Below are 26916 nucleotides of genomic sequence, written 5' to 3' on the forward strand. Positions count from 1 at the left end.
AGCGTAACAAAGAGTGCTGCAGATCAGCGTTGTGAAGATTAAACCTGTTGTTTACATTCCCGTGGTGCCTGTGGAGCGTGGGGGAGGGGGGTGAGACGTGTGGAGAGTCAGGCAGAGGTCAGCCGCTGACGGAGGAACAAGGCTGTCTTATCGGCTCCGCTTAGTGACGTGAGCGTTATCGGCCCGCTGATAAATATGTCACACACATTGTTAAGAGTGTGTTCATTTGTATTATTGTTGCTTTTGCCTGAATGATTGTTGTATGGTTATATAAACAAACTACTTTTTTTTGTGTTGGCAACTTTTTGACTCTTTTGTTAAAGCAAATTCTGAACAATTTTGAATATTTTAGAAGTTATTATCAGGACTCAAGTTGGTTGAAAAATGGAACTCATTGAAAGTGGAATATAGTTTATAAATATTTCCTTTCTTTCTGTTTTTTTTCAAATTTGTACGATCTATAGAATATTTTATTAGTATTTTTATTATAAATTGTTTTCCGTTACTACTACTTATCTTATAAGTAGTAGTCTTATATAATAATCTTATATTGTGTTTTAAAAAGAGACATGGTATATTTTGATATGTATATATTTACGGTTTATTTTACTTTTTTAACTTGCATGCAGTGCCTTGTTAATGTGCTTCTGCTGTAACAAAAACATTCCCTCATTTCTCTCATCAAATTCTTGTCATCCTAAAGACAAAGGGGCACAACATTTGAATATAGTTTGTAATGTTATTCAACAAAAAGAAGCAAAAATAAAACATTGTTAGAATATTTGCCACTCTTTCTCTTAAAAATTCACAGAAAATATTTTTTTAATCATATTCTTTGTCTTTCATGTTTTCGCTTCAGCTCTAGGAAAATATCAAAATTGCAAAACAAGTTGGTTTAAAAGACTAAGAAGAGCAGAAGATGCTCAAAAATGCCAGAGGCTTTTCACTATGGGAGATGCTAACTTCAGGGTCAGCCATCACAAGTATGCCATCCCAGCACCACTCGATGGGACACATTTAGATGTTGACCTGAAATGAAAAGTCAGAGTCTCAGAAAATAAGAGGTTAGAGAGAGGGAGATGACATCTCTTTCCTCTAAGTGTGTCACTCTGAGAGGAGGGGGGAGGTCAGGGGTTGGTGAGACACGAATCCTCCCCCCTCTGTAGAACAATGGAGCAGGGAGAGGAAGTGTAGAAGAGGCCCTGCTCTGCTCCTGAGCTCTGGCTTTGTTCCTGAGCTCCTCAGTCACAGACACACACACACACACACACACACACACACACAGACACAGACACAGACACACACACACACACACACACACACACACACACACAGACACAGACACAGACACAGACACAGAGACACAGACACACACACACACACACACACAGACACAGACACAGACACACACACACACACACACACACACACACACACACACACACACACACACACACACACACACACACATTCCTTGAACTGGGTGCATGATCCTCTACAGGTGTTCATATACACACCTCTGGGCTATTTCTGACTAATACAGTGGTGCAGGGATGACATGTTTTTGTAGTCTGACCATGAAGGTAATATCTTCCTGGTTCCCTCCACTGAAATCCAATGAGATTTTTCCATTGGACTTTGGATAATTGCAGAAAAAATAAATGCTCTGTAAACTACATGACGCTAACATGACTTCACGTCCCCAACGTTAAGCTAAAGCCAATTTGCAAAATAACACGTCCATGAATCCAAATATGCATTCAGTTCTGCTAATAGTAAAGTAAAAATAATTTGTAGTCAAAGAGTTTAGACTGGCAGAAACAAACTTAAACTACGTGGTTGTAATGATCATGTTACGTCTTTAAATTGCATCTTGTTTCTCAGAACAAACAGCATGTGTTGTTGTTTCTCTGGGTGGAGTGGGAGTTTTGTCTCATTTCTCCCCACATATTGTTCAGGGGGAAGTGGCTCCACACCCTGTTCCTCTGCTCATAATGGACTATTCCTCAGAGAAAGACCTTCAGCATTCTGGACTGTCCGTCATCACGTTCAACATTAGCAGCCCTCAGCTTTTTTATAAGTAATAATCCTAAATCCAATGAAAAAATACCATTGCTTTTTTGTGGAGGGAACCAAATAGATGCTAACTTCATGGTTGGACTACAGAACAGGATCATCCCTGCAGCACTCCATTACCAGACATCCCCCCTCTGCACCTCCACCTCCATTTCAACCCCCAGCTTGCAGCATGTGACCGGGCATGCCTGGGAGTGGTGGCGGGCTTAGCCTATACTTCCAGAAACAGAGATAAGGTGGCGTAACAACTCAACTTTCCTGCAAATGTCTTGAAGCAACTAAAACAATACTAGAAATGACAATAAAATACATTAGAAAAAGAGAATACATTTCAGGACTTCAAAGATCTTATGTGCAATACTATGAATTAACTAAGTCTATCCACTACATATATTTTTTGACTTATTTATGAACACTTTTTCATTTAGTTGGATTGTCCCTTTAATGCAGATTTCTCCATTATGGGACTAATACAGGCTGTTCTTTAAAATCAGGAAATTGTTACAAAACTTTAACAATTTAATGTCAACTTCTGGATTTTACTTTTTATTATTTGTTGAAATGTTTTGTATTTCAGAGCATTTTGTCTTTTTGTCTAACTAATAATAACAGGGCCAAGTCAGGCTTTTACTTTGAAACTTTACCAAGTTTTATGTAGTTTTCCCATATGCACCAGCCTTTACAAGAAGGTGATTATAGGAAATAAAGTTAAAAAACGTTGAAAAAATCATATTTTGACAGCTGCATGTGAACACATAAGTGGAATATCTATGTTCTACAGCCATGTTACAGCCAAGACATTTCCCTTCAAGGGATTAGTAAAGTATATCTCTTCTAATGTTAACAGCTAAGTAGAAATATTGTCTTTTTAGATTCAAATGCACAAAACGGACCATTTTGTTCAGGTAACCATACTGCATGTTTCTGTCTGAGCTTCAGTTTGAGGTGGCCTCGCGGGGAAAAGAGCAGCGAGAGCCTCTTTGTCGTGGGCAGAAAAACTTGAGGAAACAGTGTGGAGTCAGATTGCAGGGACAGAGAGAAAGGGGGATCGAAGGATGGGGGTCCACATACCAACACCGTGACATAACCGCCTCCATTCTTCCCTCTGCATTCACACACTCTGACAATGGCTGGCACAGAATCTACTCTGGGGATTCTAGGGAGAGAAATAACTGAAACTTATATTCAGATGTCACGCTGAGCCTCAGACGTCCAACTGAAACGCTCTTAAATATGCACAAGCCAAGTTTTCTGAGAGGAAATTTACTCCATTTTTAGCTTCTCACCACAATTCTGACCCAAATTAGAGCTCTCTGAATTCCTCTCATGCATCGTGGTGGGAAATGTTCTTCATGCACAAACAGAGGCTGAACTCCCAAAGTGCACAGACTTCCTTAACACAGCAGGATTCTGGGTATTGTACTCCAAATTCAAGCACTTTTCAAGCACTTTTCAAGTTGATTTTCAAGCTTTTCCAGACCTTTCAACATTGCTAAATGACATATTTGTATACAGTGTAGTATGCTTATTGTTACACTTAATCACAATAAATCAGTAAATATCAAAAACCACACATGTTCTACAGAAGGATGACACATTTCAGCAAAACACAACAGGATTTACAGCAAAGGATTCTGGGATACTGCTGTTCAATGTCCTCAAATGACAGGGTCTTTATGTAAATTCAAGCACAAGTATTTCTATGTGAATTCTCAAATACAAAAAAATGTATGAAAACACTAAAGGATTCTGGGTATTTACTGCTAGACTATGGGCCCTTGGATCAGGGTTCAAACACCTTTTCAAATCACTCTTCAAGCATGTTCAATTTCCAGTCAATTACATTTTTATATTCAGTATAGCATACTAATTCCACACTTTTTATATATAAATATATCATAAATTAAAATGTTATTTAGCTTTTAAAAAACTAATGATGTTTTGTGACACCTTACTACAGAAGGGAGACAAATAAACAAATGAGGATTCTGGGTATTGTACGGCTGGTTAATGGGGTCAAATAACACCTTTTACAAAAGCCAAATTCAAGCATTTCCAGCACCTTACAAATATGATAAATAAAATATTTATATGGAGATTATAAGACTTGATTGTATTACTGTTCAACTAAATTGCTGCCGGATGAATTAAAATGTCACTACAGGTGTGTACAGTCAGCAGAACGATGCATTCACTGTCCTTCCACATAAAAGTCGTGTGACATCAGAGCTGCACCGATAAAAAAGAGCCAAGTGCAGAACCTCCATTACATAACGCAGGAATAAAAGGGAACACCAGCAGCCATTACTCTCCAGCACACACTACACACACCACACACACTACACAATACACACAGGATGTAGCCTCAAACTACATTCATTATCGTCTCGTTTTCCTTTCAAAGCTTCTATAAAAAGTTTCCTGCTCCGCTGCTCTGAGCATGCTCTCAGGCAGCTTAATCTGGATCTATTTATAATAATAATAATAAGGAAGGTGTTTATGTGAAGTATAGGAAGGCAGCCAACTATCAACACAAGTTCAATAGCAGGGCAGCAGACACAAATCTCTAAAGCTGGGAAATCATCCAAGTCTGACTTTCAAAACCAGGGGTATACTGTTCAGAGACAAAATTTAGATTGTATTGCCTTAGTCTTATACTCTTATTAATTCAAAGATGCTGCACAAAGCAAGGAGGGAACATATAGTGTCTACTGAGGATGTCACAATACCAAATGTAATAGTTGATGTCAGCGGAATTCCAAATTTCTCGATACCAATTCGATAGCAGGGTAATAAACAAACCAATATTTCTGTGCAGATCATAAAAATGTTATAATTCACTTTCTTTATAACTATTTTTTTAATGAAAAGAGCTTGAAAACATTATAATGTAATTCACTTCACCTCCATTCTTTGCCCGCTAACTGCTAACAGCTAACGTTAGCTATAGCTCTCAATTTCAAACTAGATATTTGTTTTTCACAATGTGGCATCATGAGGGGGAAAAAGGTGGCATCCATAGTTATTTTGCTGCATCCTAAATACATTTTGTACTGGACGCCTTTGTCTCAAGCCCTTGAAATAAATTCCTGTCACTATCTATCGCAGAAAGAGCTAACACAATGGTGACGGAGTCAATATGGATGAGTGATTAAAGCCTTTCAATTATGCAAATAATGTTAATCGCTTTATGAGTCACCTAAGACAACAAATCTGAGATCTGAGTTACGAGGAGCTCCAAATTCTGATAGAGAAATGTGTTTGGAATGCAGAATACAAATATTCGAAAACAAATATGTGTTGAATTCCGCAGGATAGCTAATGTTAGCTGATAGCACACAATGGAGTGAAGATGCATTTTTAATTATCATAAGAGATTTCATAATGCATGCAAGCTCTTAAAAATAAAAAATAATTAAATGCCAAAGGTCATTTATAACTTTATCATGATGTGTTTAAATGTAATCTTGTAAAAACTTAGGTTTTGTTGAAAAACTTGAATAAATCTAGTGTTTTTCACAGCATTACAAAATTGAGATGGATTACAACCTTTTTAACTTCCAGACAAAAAACAGTTTGAAAGACAAATAAAAAGGACTGTATTTTGAACATTCAAATGAGTTGTTTTTGTGTTCTACTAAACTTCTGGCATAATGACATGCTTAGAAAAATAACGGACATCTCACTCTTTCTTAGGTGTTTATCTTTCTCTGAGGCACGATCACTAATTGATTGATTTAAAACAAATCAGAGTGAGACCTCGTTTTTCTTCTTCTCCTTCCTGTCCTGTCAGACTGAGGTCTGGCCCCCGGACAGCCCGGGGTCCTGGAGGGCCCCTCAACCTCAACACACAGAGCTTTGTTTCCCTTCAGAGGTACGATGGAACTGTTTTAAATCCTGCAGGCCTCCTGTCTGTTTACTGGACTAATTAAACATTTAACACACCAACAGCGGAGCTAACAGGCAAACACCATCAGCTCAAACACACAGGCAGAATTTCACAGAGGGGGTTTAACGCTTTCCCTCAAATCTGTGGAAACTTCCCTCCCGGGTTTAAGGTTTTTTTTTTCCTCAGAAGCAGCTCTCAGTAAGATGCCATGGATGGGCTGAACAAACAGAGTTGAAGGAAACGTCCTGTCCCTCAACGTGCTCCACTTACATACAAATTTGACGTCAAGTGACTCAGTTATTCCCTTTTTGTCAGCAGGAAATCTGAGCTGTTTGGCAGCGAGCGGAGAGAAAACGCTGCAGTAAATTATTTCTGCAGAAAAGACACAAGTTTGCGAATCTGGGTCTAAATTAATGAAGCGTTTCATTGCAGGGAATCACTTTATTACATTCTCGTATTAGGGTACCATGCCTGTTGTGAGTTTTCCTATCATTCAGCTTTATATTGCACTTTTTTATTTTGTCTCATTGCTTTAGCATATCTATAAAATACAATATGCTAGCATAGTGCTGAAACTGTACGTGTTTCACCTTGTTATCCTTTGTTTATTGCTATTTTTCCTATCACTATCATTAGAAAGTAGAAGAGGTGTAGAATATTAAAAGAAGAAAATACGGTGCTACCATATATGAAGAGAAGCAATAAAGAGATAGGATCAGAGAATATTTTAGGCATTAACTACTGAAACAATACATACTCTATTTGTGTTGTAAAATGACTGAAACAATGCATTTTTCTTTAATAAAAAAAGCAATATAACAAAGAAGAAAATCTAAAAAGAAACCAATTCAACACCAATGCAACTCTGCTATTAATTTCAAACCATACAATATTTTAAAAATATGTACCTTTTGTTTTTGGTACGTTTTTTGGAATGGTGTTTCGTTATTATTTAATGATTTATTTTTTATTATGAATTTGCACTTTTTTTTTCAATATTGCTGGTACTAGTATACATATATTTGAAATGTTTTTAATTCATTGTTAGACTTTTTGCTTTCATTATTGTCAATATTATTACAGAAGTATTTACATATACATTGACCTCTCCAGAAATGGGCATTTCAACCAAACAAAACTGAACTGCTGATCTGTATGTGGTGAACATTTCAATAATCAAAACTGTGGGGAAACAAACTGTAAATCATCCTTTGAGCTATTCATTCATTTGGGCCGGTGATTTTTGCATTTATACCCCTGGTAGGTTTCCTGCAGCAAAACAGAGAAGCTTCACTCTCTCCCAGGATTTAGATTGGAGATAAACTTTCAGAGTGAGATTTAAAGTCCCAGAAGTCTTTGAGGGAAAAGGGAGTTTTCAGGGTGAAACTGAGACGAGCTGCAGTCAAACCGTCCATTACAACACAGGAGCTCTGCTGAGAGGCTGGGATCTCTGGTGGACGATTGTCTGAGTTTGAACTCAAACTCATAAATAAAACATTTCAGTCTGAGTGAGTGTGTGGAGACACCCCCCCCTCCCCTCACTCCCTCAACAAGACGCTTGCTGTTTTGTTTTGCTTCCCAACGGCTCCCTTGTCATTACACACAGAGGGCTGCCAGGTTTACGACACTCTAATAATGGGACACTGATGAACCAAACACCACCGGGTCAATAGTAATGAAAATAAAACACACTTTTGTTAAGAAGAATGATGGAGATATTAAAGGCCGACAAGGACACTTTCATTGGTTAATGTTTACTGTTGTGAAACGTCCAAAAACTGCTTTTAAAATAACTCCAAATGAGATTCAAGTACTAAGAAGATTCCTGATATATTGAGTTTTAGCGGTTCTGGTAACACATCAAGGTTTAATATGAATACTGTTATCTTTAATGCCACAACTTTTGTGTGACAGGGCAATATTTCTAGCAAGATTTCCTGTGCTCAAATAGCAGTCAAATAAACATTCCAACGGGACACTATGTCTCCAATATATTCACACAGATACGCCTCCATATTAAGAGAATGCAATCATTGGTTGGATAAGAATAAATAAATCACATATTTGGTATAATTTTGGTTCTAAAGAGGATGTAACCAGCACACACTAAGACACAAATAAAGGAATATTCTGTCAAAGGTATTATACCAGCAAACTATTCTTACACTGAATGGCAAAACCATTTGGGAAAGCGCTATCTTGCTAAACATGCTAAGCTAACAACTTGCGCTGAAAAAGACGCCCCCCCCCCCCCCCCCCCCGTTATTCTTTGCTTAGTTACTGAGTTTATTGATCGAGTTCGCCATCCATCCATTTTTTCTCCATATCTGATGCCATTTTTATTTACCGTACTGACGTTTTACATTTTTGCGATTTAACGCTTTGAATTAATGAACTTGAATCGTAAATATAAACGTTTTTATAGTTTTACTTTGTTTAGGAAATGTGCTGAGAAAGGATGATAGAAAACCAAGTCTATCCTGTAATTGTATAAAGAGCCAGAAACATTACTTTCACTTTCTCGAAGAACGCGTCACAAGCAAAGTGGATTTTCGAAATGAGTAAATTATTTGAAATGTGCTTGAGAGACCATTTACATTTGTACTTAATTAGAGAAGACTTAGGGATTTCCTTGAAAGAAAAGACCCATTTACATTTATAGATTCATGTTAACTCATAAATAAACACATTATCAAAACGTTTGGCCTCCATGTTGTATTAAAAGTTTCCCTGTAGAGAAGTATAACATTTTTCTGTTTAGATTAAAATAAGCATTAACTGAATATAACTTTGAAAAGGAAACTCCCTGCCAGGAAAGAATAATGTCAAAAAATATAAAGATCAGATTTTTGATGCCTCAGAAATAAAGTTTTTTTTAGATTACTTCCCTCATAAAAAAATGTTTGCCCTCGCTTACAGTATAAATGGGACTAAATGAAGTGTAACTGTAAGCACTTTGTCAAAGAATGCCTCAGATGTAACTTGAGCTGAGGAGAATAATGGGTTAAACAGTAATGCAATAGAGTTGCATTCACAGAGTGCTGACTGTGAACTGCAGTGTTGTGGGAAGGGATTCCACAGCGGCCCCCCCACCCAGTCCCCGTCCCTCCCCAGAGATATAATTCCCGTTAATCCTGGCGGGGCACCATCTGGGAGATTCGGGTGATAGCAGATAGTGGCACAGCAGATGTCAAGAGCACAGTTTAGGTCATAAATGTGCTTTAAAACCCATGCACTGAAGTAAATAAAGACAAGACTGTCAAATGCGTTCTTGTTAATCAGTAAAGAAAGCTTTTCCTTATGCAGAAAACCTGGCAGAGATCCTGCACATTTAACAGCTGTAACAATGGCGGAGACGCTCTCATGTAACCTATGATGTGATGGATGGGGCGTGTTGGGTTGAAAGACAATGGGTGGGGGTCATGTGACGGTTTGCAGGAAGTCCCTGAGGGAGCAGGACGAACACCTGCTGCTAAGTGATGCTGTGTTTATGTCATGAACTTGGAAGAAAAACAACTTTCCAATCCATGGATGTATATTAGTGCCTTTTTTGACAAAGTTCATCAACATCACGTCAATATTGCAGGCTGGGCCTTTAAAGCTTTCATTAAAAAGTTTGGGATAAATAATCACACTTTAAGAATTACATAACATTATTATAAAGCAGGCTATAAAACCAGGAAATGTCCAAGCAATCTCAATCTCTCGCCTCCCAGTTTTAAACCCCGCCTGCCATTCTTAAACCCTGCCTGCATGTTATAAGCCCTACCTCCAAATCTTTAACTCCGCCTCCTAGACACTACATTGCGTCCAGTCGCGGCTCAGTCACTTGAATGAAGGAGGGAAAACAACTAGATTTGACTAAAAGACAACTTTTAAGATTATTTTAATCAAGGGCTACTGAAGTGTTCTCAGAATCAGAATCGGTTTGTTACCAAGTAAGTTTACACATATAGTATGAAGAATTTGCTTTGGTATATTCTCACTGGGAAGTAAAACCACAACAAAAAACAAAGTTGGATATTTTAACTGGAAGGCCCCGAAGTCAGATTTCACTAAGCTTGACCTCAAAATCCAAGATGGCTGCTCCTTGCTCCTTGCCGTACTATCGTATCTGTATATTAATATTGTGTTCTCTATAATAGTGTGTAATTTGGGTTTTCTGCCTATTCCTCTTTATCATTTGTTATCTTTTGCCTTTTGCACACTTCTGGATAATATTATTGATGTTGACAATAACATATTTCTGGACTTTCTCTTTCATTCTTTTTCTTTTTGGAGTTAATCTTCTGGTGGTTACCTCCCATCCTGTGCACATTTCATAAGCGCATCATCTGTTGACCCCCTGCAGAGGTCAGAAGTCACACAAGGCGCGGGCCGTGTGACAGGTGAGAGGTTATCCACTTGATAAAAGGCGACCTCCTGCCGGCCCCGGGGCTCTTTTCTCTGTCTCCATCGAGCAGCAAGGCGACAGAGAGGCGACTGCATCCGTCACACGGACAGAGAGAGAAGGAGGTCAAAAGACTTGTCTATTAGAGATCCAGACTGGGGCTAAACCTTTTACATATAGAGATAAAAGATAATACACTGGTGTTGTTGGAAAATACATTTGAAACAGTAGCCGTGCTCAAATATCCCATGATGCAACATTTATATATTCACTGCAGACGATCATTTTTGTCAAATGTATTATTAATTAAACCTCAATAAATATCACATTTTCAAAAGAAGAAGAAGATTTTATTTTTTATATTAAATCTTCCATCGTGTCCACTACATCTTAGCCATTCTTGTGCATCCCTAGTTGATGGTGAGAAAAAATATTGCAATTTAGTCATTTGTAATATGGTGTAATTCTGTAATCGTTATTTGCTCTCCAAGTGAAAAGACATGAAAGGTTAGGTAAAGCAACCTTTTAGTAGTTTGTCAGGGACCAAATCAAGTCAGCACGCAATCAGTAGCATCCATGGCGTTTCACAATGTAAAGCACATGAACACATCAAGAGGAGACCATCCAAGGAGCACTTGAATGCACTGTTATTCAAAAGCTTTATTATATAGCATCATCCAATGAAAAGCAATTACTAAAAAAAAAAGGAAGTCCCTGCAGCTTCACAAGCCGCAACCTCCAAAAATAGCGTTCAAAATACTAAACTGTGAAAGCAGCAGCCTTTTTTCCGAACAAAGGCATGGTCAAACCTACAGCCTTTTTTCTAAATAAAAGCAGAGTGTAACATAGAGCCAATCTACACAATAAAAAGCATGGTGTAACTTGCAGCCATATTTTCAAAAATAAAAGCATGGTGAAACTTACAGCTATTTTTCAGAATAACAGAATGGTGAAACTTATAAAGGTCTTTTCAGAATAAAAGAATGATTTAACTTACAAGCGTCTTTTCAGAATAAAAGCATGCTGTAACTTAAGCCCTTTTTTCAAAATAAAAGCATAGTGTCACTTACTGTTCCTGTTGGCTTTGAGCTTGGACAGCAGCTTCTGGGTGGACAGCAGGTCTCCACTCTTCACCGCCTGCAGCAGGTCTTGCTCCTTCCCCATCCTCCTCCTCCTCCTCCTCCTCCTCCTTTAACCAACTTTATTTGAAATCCTCCTCAGAACCTCATGCTGTGTGCCGGACGCATGAAGACCTGCCTCAGGTGAGACTCTCCACACTCAAATTCATATAAATCCACTGGAGTCTGCACAGAGGGAGACACTGATCCTAATTTCCTGCGCAGACTTCTTTTCACTCGTTTTTTCTTGTATTGGGGGGGAAGATGTTATTTCCAGGATGTAAGAGGAGAAGGTGATGTGGTTCAGTCCTGAGAAGAAATGAGAAAACCAGATCAGAAAAGTATAAAACTGAAAAACCCACAGGAGCTTCTGAAGGTGTTTTACTATGACCACAAATTCTCTAATGAGGTCCAGTTAAAGAGTTAAACAGATGAACAGGATTTAGGTTGAGTAGCATTGTATAAACCCGAAATCCATTAGACCTGATCCTGTGTAATCCCTTATTAAATCTAATCAGGTTTACTCGCTGATTTTGGTATCTTAAAGTTACTTCAAAGAGTTTTTAAATGCAATCTCAGTTTAAAACAGATTGCTCTACAGTGTGGTGCTGGGTTGATTTATTTCTGTAGTTGGCCACTGAAGTTAGCATCTCCCTTGTTTCCTACACAAAAAGCCAATGTGATTTTCCATTGGCTTTTAGATCATTGCACAAATAGATGATGCAGCTCTGCTACAACTGGTAGAAGCAAAACATCAAAACACAATGGCAGGGGGATGACGTATTCTGGAGTGACCCTGAAGGATCATATGACCTCTAAAAAAAGCTAATGGGATTTTCCAATATGATTTTGGATTATTGAGAAAATAAAATGCTGTGGCAAACAAAGGGAGATGATACTAAAATATTTGGTTTAGCAACATAACCTCCACATATATACACCCCTTTATCATTGTTGAAATTGAAATGAAATAAGTAAAAACCTAAAGTTAGGCTATAAACAAACTACAACGTCACATGACTTCACGTGATAACCTCTAAGCTAACGGCAGCTAAGGTTCGTCCTGATGTTGTTTAGTAAACTCTCATTTAGTCACTTGTTAGCTTGTTAGTTTTTAAGACGCATTGAAGCTGAACAAATTCCCTTGATGTATTTTAGGTTGTAGAACAAAACTTTAAGGTGTCTATAGCTTTTGTTCACCACATACCTAATTACAGACCAAAACCCGTAAAAAATAAGCATCAACTTCGAGATGAAGGAAGAGCTAAAATAGGCCTACTAATTCATTTCCAGGATTTAGGACCTGTTCCTGCAGCTCTTCATATTAACTACATAGCCTAGTTATTCTTAATGCATGCCAATTGGCTACAACTTACAAAGACCCTATTTGCAGGCAGAGCCTTAAGATTACATTGCCCAGATACATTCGGGGTTGTATAAAGGAAGGAAATAATTCTGTTATTCTACAGTATTGTCATTTGTAATTTTATAAATGATTATTGAATAAAAAAACATTTCCTAAAAAGGTTTGTAGAATACTGTTACATGCCAGGCATGTTGTACCTGTGGTGTGTTTTCCTTCCTCCTCTTTTCTCTTCTCTCCCTCTCTTTAATGCAGCTAATCAGCAGCTGATCGGTACCTGCTGGTGCACCTGAGACTGATGGCTGATTGGATCCCCTTACCCTCAGCTGGCCAATCAGCAGGCACGGCTGATCATAAAGGACGCAACCAGGAAGCTTTCTGCCCCCTCTGACCTGGGCCTGCTGCTGTCACCATAGCCTGCATGACCATTTTTATACTATCTGATTCTAGAGAGAATCGTGTTTACCTGTTTACTTTGAATGTGTGTGTGCTGGGAGGTGGAGGCGTTAGGTAAGTTTGGGGTGGCCTCCACATTTCCTCACGTAGGTAAAACCTGGTTAGACTCACTAGGTTAGTGGATTGTTGCCACCCCTGTATTTTGGTTTGTTCCATCCTTAGTGCAGATAGTGAGGGTTTTTGTTTGAGTATTTGTTTTAAGGATAGATTTGGAGATAGGCCTTGTTTTGTTATATTCGTTTCTTTTGTTTGGCACAATCTCCCTCGTCTCCTCCTCACTCAAAAGTCTAATAAACATATGTTAACTGTTACTCTGACTCGCTCCATTATTGGTTGGTGTGTGTTATTGTCCCCTGGTCCCGTACACCTTGGTGGGGACGTGACAAATACCAACAAAGTATTGAAATCCCGCAAAGTAAATGTCTTTATCTACCCTACGTCATAATGTTTATGGATAAACACCGTTGTGGGTTTTCTTTCCCTCAGCTGTGACTCTAACCCAGCCTCAAACATGACACACAAACGTTGACACACACCTGTCCCAGGTGAGCATGGGGTCGAGTGACCACAGTGTTTAACCTCGGAGAGCCGAGAGCTCAGTTTAATTACAGCTCACCAAACCTTCAAACACTAACAGCCCATGAGGGAAACACTTAAGGGGTTTCTTCTGCTGGGTAAAAACTGATCCAGTGTGCAGGGTTTAACACTAATTGTACAAAGTGATCTAACATTTTTAAACAGCATTTTAAATTAAACTGCTCAAAGTTATTTGACAATTGGAAAAGGAGTTTCACACTTCACTGAGTTATGTATCATTTTTTATTTGAAACCAAATGAGTTTGGTCTAAGACACTGCACACAGAGCTTTTACACCAAACTCTACTAAGTCATTTTACGTTCTTTGAAACCAGAGGAGTTACACACAAACTCTATATTTTTAAACTAGAGGAGATAAAACACTACACAAAGGGGTTTTACACCAAACTCCGATGAGTTATTTCACAATTTCAATAATACATCTGTAAAACATGTAAATGATTAAAGAAGAAGTTTCTCTGCAGGAAGAGGTGTTTAAACCCTACACACTAGTTATACACTAAACTCCATTGAATCATTTCACATGTTTAAACCATAAGAGTGAAAAAAACTGCACACAGGGTTACACCAAACTCCACTGAATTGTCGACATGTTCCAACCAGCGGTGTTAAACTCTGCAAACAATGGTTTTATACCAAACTCCATGTTAAGCTTTGGAACTTCTAAACCAGAGGAGTTAAACAACAAAATCCCTTTAGTAATTTCACATTTTAACCCCAGAGGAGAATGGGTGAAACCACCTGACGTTGAGTCCCTGTGTGGCTGACTTGTCCTGCTCTGCTGTTTCCCTAGAGGCTCTGTGATACAATATATGCATCCACTTCATTTCAGCGGCAGGACAGCTACTTAAACTCTTCCAGCCCAATGCCCAGGCACAACTCAGATATGAGAGGAAGGAGTTGGCAGAGTTAAGTCAGAGCTGCGTCTGTGCTCCACTTTCTTGCAGATAACCGACATCACATTTGACAGCTATGATCACTGCTGCAGCACCGGGCCTCAGAAAAACAGTGTTGCTATAAAAACAGAGAGAGGCTTTGCAGGCGGATCAGAGGGCACTGCACTGTTTTCCTGGTTACAACTCATTTCATTACATAACCAGCAGCCACAGAGCAGCACAGGGCGTAAGCAGAGCTGTCATTCCCATTTACACCCATCACGCTCCCCCCTCTTTCCTCCACCTCCCTCAGGCATTTTGTATTGTTACTGCATTCATGACAAGATGAACAATACTCGTAAATTTCACTTTGACACTGCAGGGACTCCAAGTCTCAGAGAAGTGTTCCAAAATGGAAGTAAATAAATCAGTTTATTGCTCTGAAACAACAAACTCTTGACAGATATTACTTTGAAGTGATGTTAGAGTAGTGAATAATTAATTATTTTACTATGATGAATAGTTTTTATGAAGCTGTTCGGCTGTCTTTACATAGTATAATTACCAACCCCCCCAAAAATGTGTTTGCATAGTGCATTAAAGCCTCATTCAGCTTCAAGGTGTGCCATTTTCTTTGATGCTTAAGATATTGTCATGCCAGACTCGATTAGTAAAGTAAGAAATTAAATTTTCCCTGAACATCAGTCACAATAAACATAAACACAACATGTATTTAGAGGTTTTGCCAGAAATAATAGTAGTCAGTTGTCAATTCGGGAATATTTGAAGCACTAAAAGGCACTGCTTTACCTTTCACACTGGAAGTCTTGTATTCATTTACGCACACAGGTGACTGTAAAGCCATTTCATCCAGTTTTGACCTTACATTTTATTGACGTTAAGTGTCATTTAGTGATATCATAGTAAGTCGAGTTAAAGATTTGTATCTGAAAATACAGGAAAGTGTCAGTGTTTATCAAGTGACATCTTAATAAGCTTCGAAATGTGCCATTTTCTTTGATGCATACATATTTTCATGCCAGATCCCGTTAAAAAAGTAACTTATTCTACATTCCCCTCCTCATCAACCACTTAAAACACAAGCATAACATGTATTTGGAGTTTTTGCATTATTAAGCTGTAGTCTGTTGCCAATTCGGTTATATTTAAAGCACTAAAAAGCACTGATAAACCTCTCAAACTGGAAGTCTTGTACTTAAATACGCACAATGGGGGCGTAGGTTGGCAAGCTCTGTAAACCAATATTCACATAAGATTTTACAGAAACTAAGTGCTCCTTGGTGATGTCAAAGTACACCGTATTGAACATATATTTCCGAATTCATATTCAAATCTTCATTGGGTAAATATTGAGTTGTCTTTTAAATAAACGGCTCCAGTTTAGAGAGATGAGAAGGGAGTTCGGCTTGAAGCTCTTTCCGCACCAGAGGGACCCGCATTTCGCGGCAGGAGTCTGGCATGTAAACAGACCGTGGGAGAGCACCTTCACCAATACCGACCTTTGCACCGAAGTTAGTTAAAGCACTTGTAACCACATTCATCTGAAACGCAAAACCCTAAAAAGAACAAACCAATATAAAATGAACTTACCTCTTTTAGTCAAGTTATTTTTGAAACTTTTCAACCCCTGAAATGTAGTGGACCACGGTGGCAGATTGTAGGAAAACTCCGGAGAGCTGGCAGAGTATTCCTTGTGTTGATATTCCAGAAATGTGGGGTTTTATATCCCAGGAGGCTTAACTTCGAAGCGTGTTAGATAGTGGGTACATCCCCAAGCAGAGTTAACCAAAAAATATATGTATTTTACTGATTTTTGTACTTTGTACGTCACATCGCCCGGTGACGCTCTTACAGGTTTTCCCTCCTCGCCGTGAATGCCACATTCTCTCGGCTGCTGCGGTCTGGATGAACTGTCAAGCGCCAATGGCAACACGCACAACATCCGGCTCAGCCTTTCAAAACTAAAACATGACAAAGCAATGTCTTTCCACAAAATGTAATTATGCTATAGTTGTCACCACCATATACTTTATACAGCTTGTCACTTGCTTGTAATGTAGTATGGAAGCCCATTTCCAACAGTTAAAGAAAACAATGAGATGAAAACTTAACCTATCAATAGTAATGTTAAGTCATTTTTAATGAAGTAACTTGTAATGTCTTTCTGAAAATAATGACTTAGTATCTAAAAACATCGACTTAATATCTTGAAAAGTTTACTTTTTGTTAATGTCATTGAATCCCAACAGAAATGTCTTTGCTGCCCCTTTCTTTGATTTTGAGTAATAAGTTACATTACATTATTACTTTCTCTGAACTTAGCATAACAACTGAGTAACCTCTGTCATTATAGTGTAATTCATATATTTGGGTTTTACACTAACTTCGACAAAAAAACAAGTCAATAATTTATATAAGTAATAATTTCTCTCTTTTTTTCTTATGTTTGACTGAGAAAAATATTTCTTTAATCATTAAACATTTTCACCATGAATATAATTATTTTCAGTTGCAGCCCCAATGTTCTGTTTTTCAGCTGGTTAACCTTTACCCACAAATGGAATCTGTGTAAAACATGAAACAAAAAAATAGTTCTTAGATCAATAAAAGATAGAAAGAAGAAACAATCAAAGTCTTGCTTTTATTTTGAAATATCAGTTAGTTATTTTCTGTTTATTTCTGGCCCTTGTTGTGTAGTTTAATGAAATATGACCCTCCCACCTAATTTAATCTCTCCTTTTCCAGAGAGGGTGCCTTTTTATATTCAGTTGTTGTTCAATTTGAACAAGGGAATATATGAATAGCATTTTGATAATGTCCCACAGAGAAATTATATATTTTTTCCTTTATTTTATATTAACCTTTTACAGAGCTCAGCTGAGTAAATAAAATGGAGAGAAAAAGTTACAATTCTCACATAGTTCATGTAAAAAACACAAGTTTGCATTAGCTAAGTTTCCATATTAATATGTGTATATTAGTAAAGAATCACCAAAAATCTCAAATGATTACAATTGAAAAGTTAAACAATTACTTACAAATACTTTTGTACAAAAAAGATAATTGCATCTGAAATCAGTGTTATATACAATTTATGAGCTATAAAATCAAACTTTTTAAACAAAGTTCATTATTGTACAAGCTTGTTTGTGATGCATGTTGCAGATATTATTGAACTGTTTGTATATTGTAAAACGCAGGATAAATATCATAAGGAAACCTTGCATTATTGAAGCTACTTCAGGCTTATATTCATTCAAATTGTAATGTTAAATAATCGAATGTAAGGTGCCTTTTTAAACAGTTTATGATTAAGACTAAACAAAATTTGACATTAAACTGGACATTTTATTAGTACCATCCAAGTTTAAGGCCAGCATAGATAAGGCCTCATTTGAATATTTAAACATAACATTTTAGAAAACTTGCAAAAAAGAACTGTCCTTCTGTGAGTCAACCAGGGAGGTTTCATTCTGATAGATAAATGTTCACCCTATTCACCTATAGTTGCCCTTTACCGAAATGGATGTTTTTAGCATTTGAAATGTGGGATGTCCTCCCCCGTCAGTTGCCCCCCTCCCTCTGGTACAACCTGAGGACCCTCCGATGGTGCAGTTCCTCCCACAGCCGGCTCTCCATCAATAGGTCGTGGTTGGAGAAGAATCCGAGAGGCTTCAAGGTGGAGTCGTAGTAATGATCGGAGAAGGATGCATAGTTCCTGGTGATGAAGCCGTATGCAGAAACCTGCAGACAGGACCTGCATCTGGCATCATGCTATAATGACAGATGTGTGTGTGTGTGTGTGTGTGTGTGTGTGTGTGTGTGTGTGTGTGTGTGTGTGTGTGTGTGTGTGTGTGTGTGTGTGTGTGTGTGTGTACCTGGTCACAGGTGTGCAGTGCTGTCAGCAGCATCAGAGCTCCAGTGCTTGGCATGTAGAGATGACGAGTCCTGACGTCAGTCAGCAGCGGAGACCGCAGAAAACTGAGAATTTAAAAAAACTATTTTTAATATTATTATTTTTTTAAAGATAAATATATATAACAAATATAGAATACAAATAAATATTAAGACAATTAATAATAATAAATAAAATAATAAATCATTAAAAAAATTATAACCTCAGATACTGACATGATATTAACATATATGAGTACGGATATGTAATAACAGCTGAGCTTCACCTGCGAGTCACGTAGGAAATAAAATCTGGATGGAGAATCTTAAAGTTTGCTGCTGGTTTGTGACCAAAATATTCCCAGGGCCTGTTGGAGACGCAACACATAAAAATAGTGGTGGATTGTACCTAAAAACATTGACTAAAGTACTGCACTTCAATTTGAGTCACTTTTAATTAAGAAGAGAATTTATTTCAATCACAGAGGACAATAGTTTACTCTTTATTACACATGAAACTGTAAATGGCAAAAGGATTGCATTTATGAGATTATACAAAAACAAGTCGCCATTGATACAGAGGGGAGGCTGCTCTACCACCGGATCAGGGAGACCTACATTCACACACACTCATTGATGTCAGTTCATCTAAAATAATATGTCCATGAATGAATTAGTTAATTGACAGTGAATACTTTTTTAAAGTAATAACAATCAAATTTTCCTTAAAATATTATATTGTTCTTAATATACTCTTGTAATTAGTCATTTTACTTCGGTAAAATACCTGTGTGACAGTGAGTCAGTTTAATGTTTAAAGGCTCTGCCGCCATCTGCAGGCCAAGCATGGTGTTACAGCACAGATAGAAAAACAGCAACAAAAAAAAGATTATTTTATAACCATGATCATCAGATTAACAAAAAGCACCTTCGACTTAAGCACTCATTTTAGGCCTTACAGCAGAATTATTTACTTTCTAAAATAATGTCACATTAATGATTTTTTTATATGTTATTAATGGTTTTATTTTTGCCCTATACTTTAGTATGTACTATTTAATATCTACAATTCTCATCTTGTTTTTACCTTGTGATTTTCCCCTTTTTTCTTTATACATAGCCTGATGAATGAGCATGGTTGCAGGTGGCCTGAGACTTTTATCAATAATGAATAATGGACTCACCGGTCCCGCCTGTCCCTCCCTGAGCCAACGACCCGACCCTGAACAGCAGCCGCTATCATCACATAGTCTCTGAGGTCTGAAGGGATGAAGATGTAGTTTATCTCCTGCAGAAAAAGAAAATTAGCATGAACAGATTACTGAACAGGCATACTGAGAACAGAGCCCCCGTTTACAGATACTGCTAACATTTAATGATGGGAAGTCCCAAAAGACTAAGAAAAACCACAAGATAAACAAACAAAAAAAGTCAAATAGGTGATAAAAACAGAGAAAAAATGGACGGAAAGTGATCCAAATAGTTTAAAAGGTGATGAAAAATGAACAAAAAGGGACATATAACTTTTACAATAGAGACACAATTACAAAAAGAGACACAAAACTTCTATAAAAACATGAAAAATAAACAAAGTAAGATGCAAAAAGTCTAATCAGTAATGCATAAGAACCAGAAAGTGATGCAAATCATCTAAAAAAATCATCCTTAAGAACCAGAAATAGAAACAAGAAGTTCTATGAGTGTTGCAAAATTAAAAGAAATTGGCACAAATTAATACAAAGTGATGCAAAATGACCAAAAAAAGAGACGCAACACAATAAAAATAGTCAGAGTTTCGTTCTCCCCACCGGACTCTGAGGGATCCTGTTGAATCCGTCAGTTCGGTACCGGCCCAGCGAGTTCTTCATGGTGTTGGTGGTGAATCCGTAGAAGGAAATCTTTGTCCCAACGTCTTCTTCAAAACCTCTGATTACCGCTCCGTTCATCCTGAGGGGCAGGGAAATAGTTTTTACTCAAATAAATTCATGTTAGCTAATCGCAGACATGAGAGAGACTTGAGAGAGACATGAGAGAGACTGGAGAGAGAGATGAGAGAGAGATGAGAGAGACATGAGAGAGACATGAGAGAGACATGAGAGAGACATGAGAAAGACATGAGAGAGACATGAGATGTTTCCTATTTGTAATTTTGTGTGTCTTGAAATATTTTTGTTTAGCTTTGTGGTCGTTTTGCATCTCGTTGTGTTCATTTTGTGCATCTTTGTAGTTAGTATTTGTTTCTTTGAAGTAATTCTGTGTCTCTTTTATAGTCGTTTTGTGTTTCTGTAAATTTATTTTAAAGTAATTGTTGTCCATATTATGACGCTCTGTGTCTTTTTGTGTGTCTTTGAAGTCACTGTGGTGATTTTGGTGGTCGTTTTGCATCTTCATGTGTTCATTTAGTGTCTCTACAAAGTTATTTTGTGTCTCTTTGAAGTCATTTTGTGACTTTCCAAATAAGAAAAAAATTAATAACATCTATATTATATACTGTAACAACTTACTATGAACTGTAATAAAGTGCAAAAGCAAACGTTTCCAGTCTCACCTGAAGACAAAGTCATGGCTGTCGATGTTCCTGCCCTGTTGGGACCCTCGTAGAATTCCTCCGTTTCCCACCACGGCGCAGCGAACACACCTGTCAGGTGAGCCTCGCTCGAAGAGACGAGAGCTGTTTAGGAGGGAGAGAGTGGAGCCCAAAACTGCAGGAGAGGAACAATTCAGATACCCTAACTGTGAAACACCTCACAACAAGTAAAAGTCCTGCCTTTAACACTTAGCTTAGACACCACAGGTGAATAGGGTAGCACATGTAACTAATAATTATCACAATGAAACTTCTTCAGTTGATTATTTAAATTATTTTTCATTCTTTTTTGTATTACAAGTTTTCTGAAGTGTCATGTTTAAATATGCAAATGAGGTATACATTCTTATTTTTGGTTAAATCAGGAAAAATCAACAGACACAGCTACGGTATATGTGTATCTAGCATTTTTCCCATTAATCGCGACAAAATCACAGATACATTTTCAAAATGTAGTACACAAACATAATTTACCGTCAACAGGAAGTCCCCTCCAGCCATACGGAGGGTTTCGCTTCCTCAGATGTTCCCAGGCAGGTTTTAAACTCTGCACCCACTGAAGAACTGACATGGAGAACCTGAACTTCTCTCGGAGAAGAACATCATTCCTCACAGCTTTCCTCAGAGAACATGCTGCTTCTATCTGAAACACATTGCAAAGATAAGTTTAAATACTGTCACTAAAACTGCTGACTCGTTGCAGTATACATTTTAGAGCTGCAACAATTAGTCAGACAGAAGATTAATCCCCAGATATATTGATAATCAATTAACGGTTAAAGTCATTTTTCATGTATTCAGAAGATATGATTTTAAACTTCTGAAATATGGAGATTTCAATCTTTGCTGTTTTCTAAAGTAAATATCGTTTTATCTGTGGAATGACAAAACAAAAAATGTAAAGACATCATCTTGGACTTTAATGGACTTTTTAAACAATTAACAAATCATTAATTCATAATAAATATATAAAACGTGTGACAGATTTCTGAGCGTTTAACAAAGAACGGCTTCATCATTTTTCAACTACTTTCTTCACACATTAAGTCATTGGGGCCTCTCGTGGGCTCCTGTCATTATAACATCTTACATGCTTATTAAAGTTACAAAGTATTTAGATATCTGTTCACAAATGTAATTATGCCTCATTTAGACAATGCTAATAATACAAACTTTATTTATTCAGCACTTTTCAAAACAATGTGACTTGACATTGATTAAGAACAGGCCATTCAGGTGGCAACAAAGCATGCGTTCAAAAATTCCCCAAACCAATCCAATGAAATACTCAGCATTTCAATCTCGATGGAGCAGATACCATGCTAGCATAGACCTGATTAACCAAACTCCATTCAGAGAACTGAATATTTAAAACAAATATTTTAAAGGTTGCCCGCTTGTTCTCTTTTACACAGACCTGAAATAGCATGAATAACTTTTCATAAGTCATTATTATTCAGGAGATTTCTTAGCAAACCTTTATCTGTGTGTATGTTAGGTTTATAACACTGTTGTAAAGCAGACAAAAACAATGATGTTACACTTAAAACTTTTTTATCTGCGTGTCTACATATATTTGGGTTCATTTACACAAAATACTTAATTATAACTCACTTTTTGTTCCACTTCTTGTTCTTCATCACCCGCTGAGACAAGACTCCAATCCACCTGATTGTCATCTAAAGACTCAATGCTACACACACACACACACACACACACACACACACACACACACACACACACACACACACACACACACACACACACACACACACACACACACACACACACACACACACACGGTTATAATCATAGTAGAGTAAGTTATTTAATACCCAAAAGAAACCGTTTTTCTCTAGTAATAAATTACAATATTTTGTTGAATTTAAAAATGAATAAAACAATAGCTTACATGTTTTATGTTTTTCAATCATTTTCAATATTTCAAGAAAGGTTTTACTAAATGTTGTGTAACTTTAATAAAGTCTTACCTGTCGCTCTGTTGTTGAGAATATAAAAAGATACAAATAATAAAACATAAAGTCCCCAACAGGAAGAAAATAAACTTTATGGATCTTCTCATTCTCCTACGTTTTGTTCTTCTTGTTCTTCTTGTTCTTCTTGTTCTTCGTCATGGTGTTGCAGCCAGGTGCGTTCAGGTGAGGCTGAAGTCCATTTTTAATGACAAGGTGATCTGTCTGCACCTCAGCAGGTAAAAGCTGTTTTTCTTCACTTCCTGGATCAGCCCACTGGTGTGACGTCATGTTGGGGGCGGGCAAGGAAGTCTTTGAGGTAAGTCCCTTTTTAATTAAACGTATTTTCTTGCACACAAGTTAATTCCATTATTTTAAACGTGTAAGAATATGTGGTGTATTAAATCTGGAGATATATCAGGGCAGATACTCCCTGAGGTCAGAGGAAGGTTGGGTGGAAGAAGAGTGAAAAACAACATCTGGAATACGTTAAAGATGCCCTAGGTCACCTTAGTGGGGCATACAGAGTTATTGCCTACCTCATGGAAATACACTATTTAGGTGCGCACACTCTTTTTTCCTCTTTAAATGGCATGTACAAAGAATGTTCGGGGGACTTCCACAATTGGCTCTGGGAACCCCGCATCGCCCGTGTTGGTGTCTGATACTATGTTGTTGTAAAAAACCTTATTATATACAAGCTGATGTCTCCGGAGACTTCTTCATCATCTTCACAAACATCGCTACAAGATATACTTCAGATAAACCTCTTAAAAGCTGTAGCACTAAATAAAAATAAAAGAACATGAGAAACGAAAACAGCAGAACAATATTAAAATACACCAAGAACAATTAATAATTACAACATGAACATATGAAGAAATACTGAAGAAAAATACTATTATTGTTGATAATTATATTTATATCATGAAAAGGTTGATTTTTATTATGATTAAAACGTTTGAGATAAAAGTTCTAGAATATCTTCCATTACATGACCATAAAGAATCATGTCATATTTTTTTAGGGTGAAACCTATGAAAAATGTTGAATATACAATGATTCCCAAAACATTATTCAGTAAAATTGGAAAATAAAAATACCATTGTTTTTTTTTGTGTGAGTTTCTCAGATTGTGCAGTATTGTGAATTCAATGTTCTACTTATCAATATATAATATTTATTATAATATATTAACTAGATGTGTTTATTTAGTTATGAATGCTTTGTAAATAATTTCAGAAAATGCAAACACATTTAAAAAAAACAACAATACATAACATATCATTTCGAATTGAAATACGTTCTAGATATAACAGGAAGTGGACCCAGATCTTATCATCACAAAAATATCACAATCCGCAATCCATTTTCTATTTTATAAATGTAATGTCATCAAAAGAACACTTATCCTTTCACAATTAACTCAAAGTTATTAAACAACAGCTATTGGAGAAAAAAAAAAGTGATCCACATAAAGACCGTTGGAAAACACCACATTACCCACAAAAATGATGAATAAATAAATAAAATGATTTTATAAACAAAAAATCTATAGCAACACTTTAAATACAATGTTATTGTGATAGCAAAGTTGTAATAAGTTGTGGTATTGTATTGTATAGTTGTAATACAATATAATATTGGGGCGGAAGTGGTTCAGTATAGGGACTTGAATTTTGGACCGAAAGGTCTCCGGATCTCCCATCCTCCCATCGGATCAAAAAATACGATGTGTGGACTGGTACTGGAGAGGTCCCAGTTCACCTCCTGGGCCACGGCTGAGGTGCCCTTGAGCAAGGCACCGAACACCCAACCGCTCCCTGGCGCCGGCTAGACTGGCTGCCTCTCTGCTCTGGATCCTCTCAAAATGCATGTGCTTGTGTCCATACAACTGCGTGTATTTTATGTAAACTGTATTGTATGTAACTTGGCAACTGCATGTGCATGTATAGGAAATGGAGTGGAAAACTGAAAGTTTCCTCTTCGGGGGATTAATAAAGGTCCATCTTAATATTTCATCTTTATTGTCATGATTTTTGGGGAAAAAATATAAATGTTGTAAATGTTCAAAAAACGTTCTGTAAAATGCTGAGAATAAAGATTCCAAACCTGTCAATCAATCAATCAACGTTTATTTATATAACCCAATTTCACACGTTTTACATTTGTCTCAGTGGACTTTACAGTTTGTACAGAATATGAATATGACCCTCTGTCCTTGAACCCTCACATCGGATAGGGTGTCTGGTGCCCGATCACAAAATGGAAGCAACGCAATGCCCTAGCGAGACTAGAAGGGTAAATGAACCGTTTAAGATAGGTTGGTGCTTGCCCATTCAGGGCTTTGTAAGCTAGAAGAAGAATATTAAATGATATCCTGTGTTCTATAGGGAGCCAGTATAAAGCAGCCAAAACAGGAGTCATATGGTCCTATTTCCGAGCTCATGTCAATTCGCGTGCCGCTGCATTTTGAATAAGCTGAAGCAACTCAACTGACTTTTTGGTACATCCTGATAGCAATGAGTTACAATAATCCAGTCTTGAAGTAACAAATGCATGGATTACTTTCTATGCATTTTTTTGAGGCAAGATATGCCAGATTTTTTGAAATGTTACGTATAAGGCGGTCCGTGAGATTTGCTTTATGTTAGCATAAAAAGACAAAACCCCCAAATTCCTTAAGGTTTCGCTGGAGGCCAAATTAATGCCATCCAGAGTGAATTTATCTTTAGATATTTTGTTTCATCGAATCCTGGGGCCAAGTACAATAACTTCAGTTTTTTCCGTGTTTAACATAAAAAAATGTAAGGTCATCAAAGTTTTTAAGTCCTTGAGGGAATTCGGAATTTTATTAAGATGACTGGTTTCATCAGGCTTGATAGATAAATATAATTGGGTATCATTCCTCATAACAATGAAAATGTACAGAAAACAAAACAAAAATAGGTCCAAGCACTGAGCCCTGTGGCACTCCATGGCTAACTTGAGTTTGCATGGAAGATTCACTGTTGACACATACAGAGACCATTGTGACCTAAACCAGTTTAAAGCAGTTCCCTTGTGCCAATTAAATGCTCTAGTCTTTGTAATAGGATGTCATGGTCGATAGTATCAAATGCAGCATTAAGATCAAGCATGAATGCCCGAAGAAGGTCATTTGTGGAATAATAAAAGAGAAAAACTCCCCAAGAAAAAAAAAGTTCATATTATATGCGTATCTAAAATAATCTTAATTTCAACTAATTCTGAAATGAGCTGAACTGGTTTTCTCTAAATCATACAATTTAATTCTTGAGATATCTAAACTTTTTTCTCAACATGTTTTGCTAAAATTAGCGATAATATTTTTCTATTTCATGTGCAATCGTTTTTGGATCACATTGGTGTTTACTGTGTCTGTAAAGGCAAAGTAGGATTAAAAGCAGAAATCATTTTATTCAAGTGACACTTTAGCCCTGATTGCTAGACATGAGGAAGATGAGAGAAAATTCATAAATATTTTTAAAACACCTGAGCTTTATTTTATTCGTCTTTGGTGATGTTAAAGTTTTAAACCTGCTGCATTGATCCACAAAACCAGAAGCGGGCCAAACACACGCACGCACGCACGCACGAGCACACACACACGAGCACACACACACACACACGAGCACACACACACACACACACACACA

The 26916-nt window shown here is 37.2% G+C and overlaps 2 protein-coding genes across 10 annotated transcripts in view; both read right to left on the bottom strand.

Annotated features, from left to right (window-relative positions):
- LOC134877851 (caskin-2-like) overlaps window positions 1–16643 on the bottom strand; it is a 67662-nt gene extending 51019 nt beyond the window's left edge. For all 8 annotated transcript variants that reach the window (XM_063903519.1, XM_063903515.1, XM_063903514.1 and 5 more), the window contains exons 1-2: window positions 16376–16643; window positions 11426–11782 (exon numbers count right to left, since the gene is read on the bottom strand). In XM_063903519.1, the coding sequence (XP_063759589.1) occupies window positions 11426–11519 (94 nt within the window). In that variant the 5' untranslated portion in view covers window positions 11520–11782; window positions 16376–16643. The remainder of the gene's footprint in view (window positions 1–11425; window positions 11783–16375) is intronic.
- A 764-nt stretch (window positions 16644–17407) lies between these two features.
- Window positions 17408–23490, bottom strand: st6galnac2 (ST6 (alpha-N-acetyl-neuraminyl-2,3-beta-galactosyl-1,3)-N-acetylgalactosaminide alpha-2,6-sialyltransferase 2). 2 transcript variants are annotated; one of them, XM_063903538.1, is made up of 9 exons: window positions 23258–23490; window positions 22881–22959; window positions 21741–21909; window positions 21228–21381; window positions 20488–20626; window positions 19864–19967; window positions 18967–19047; window positions 18664–18766; window positions 17408–18529 (listed from the first exon to the last, which is right to left on the bottom strand). In XM_063903538.1, exons 1-9 carry the CDS (start codon window positions 23347–23349, stop codon window positions 18350–18352), a joined length of 1101 nt encoding a protein of 366 aa, XP_063759608.1. In that variant the 5' UTR covers window positions 23350–23490; the 3' UTR covers window positions 17408–18349. The 2 variants fall into 2 exon arrangements, with proteins under 2 accessions (XP_063759608.1, XP_063759609.1); XM_063903539.1 differs by lacking the exon at window positions 18967–19047.
- Between the last annotated feature and the right edge of the window lie 3426 nt (window positions 23491–26916).

This window comes from Eleginops maclovinus, chromosome 16 (genome assembly GCF_036324505.1).
Source record: "Eleginops maclovinus isolate JMC-PN-2008 ecotype Puerto Natales chromosome 16, JC_Emac_rtc_rv5, whole genome shotgun sequence".
NCBI lineage: Eukaryota > Metazoa > Chordata > Actinopteri > Perciformes > Eleginopidae > Eleginops > Eleginops maclovinus.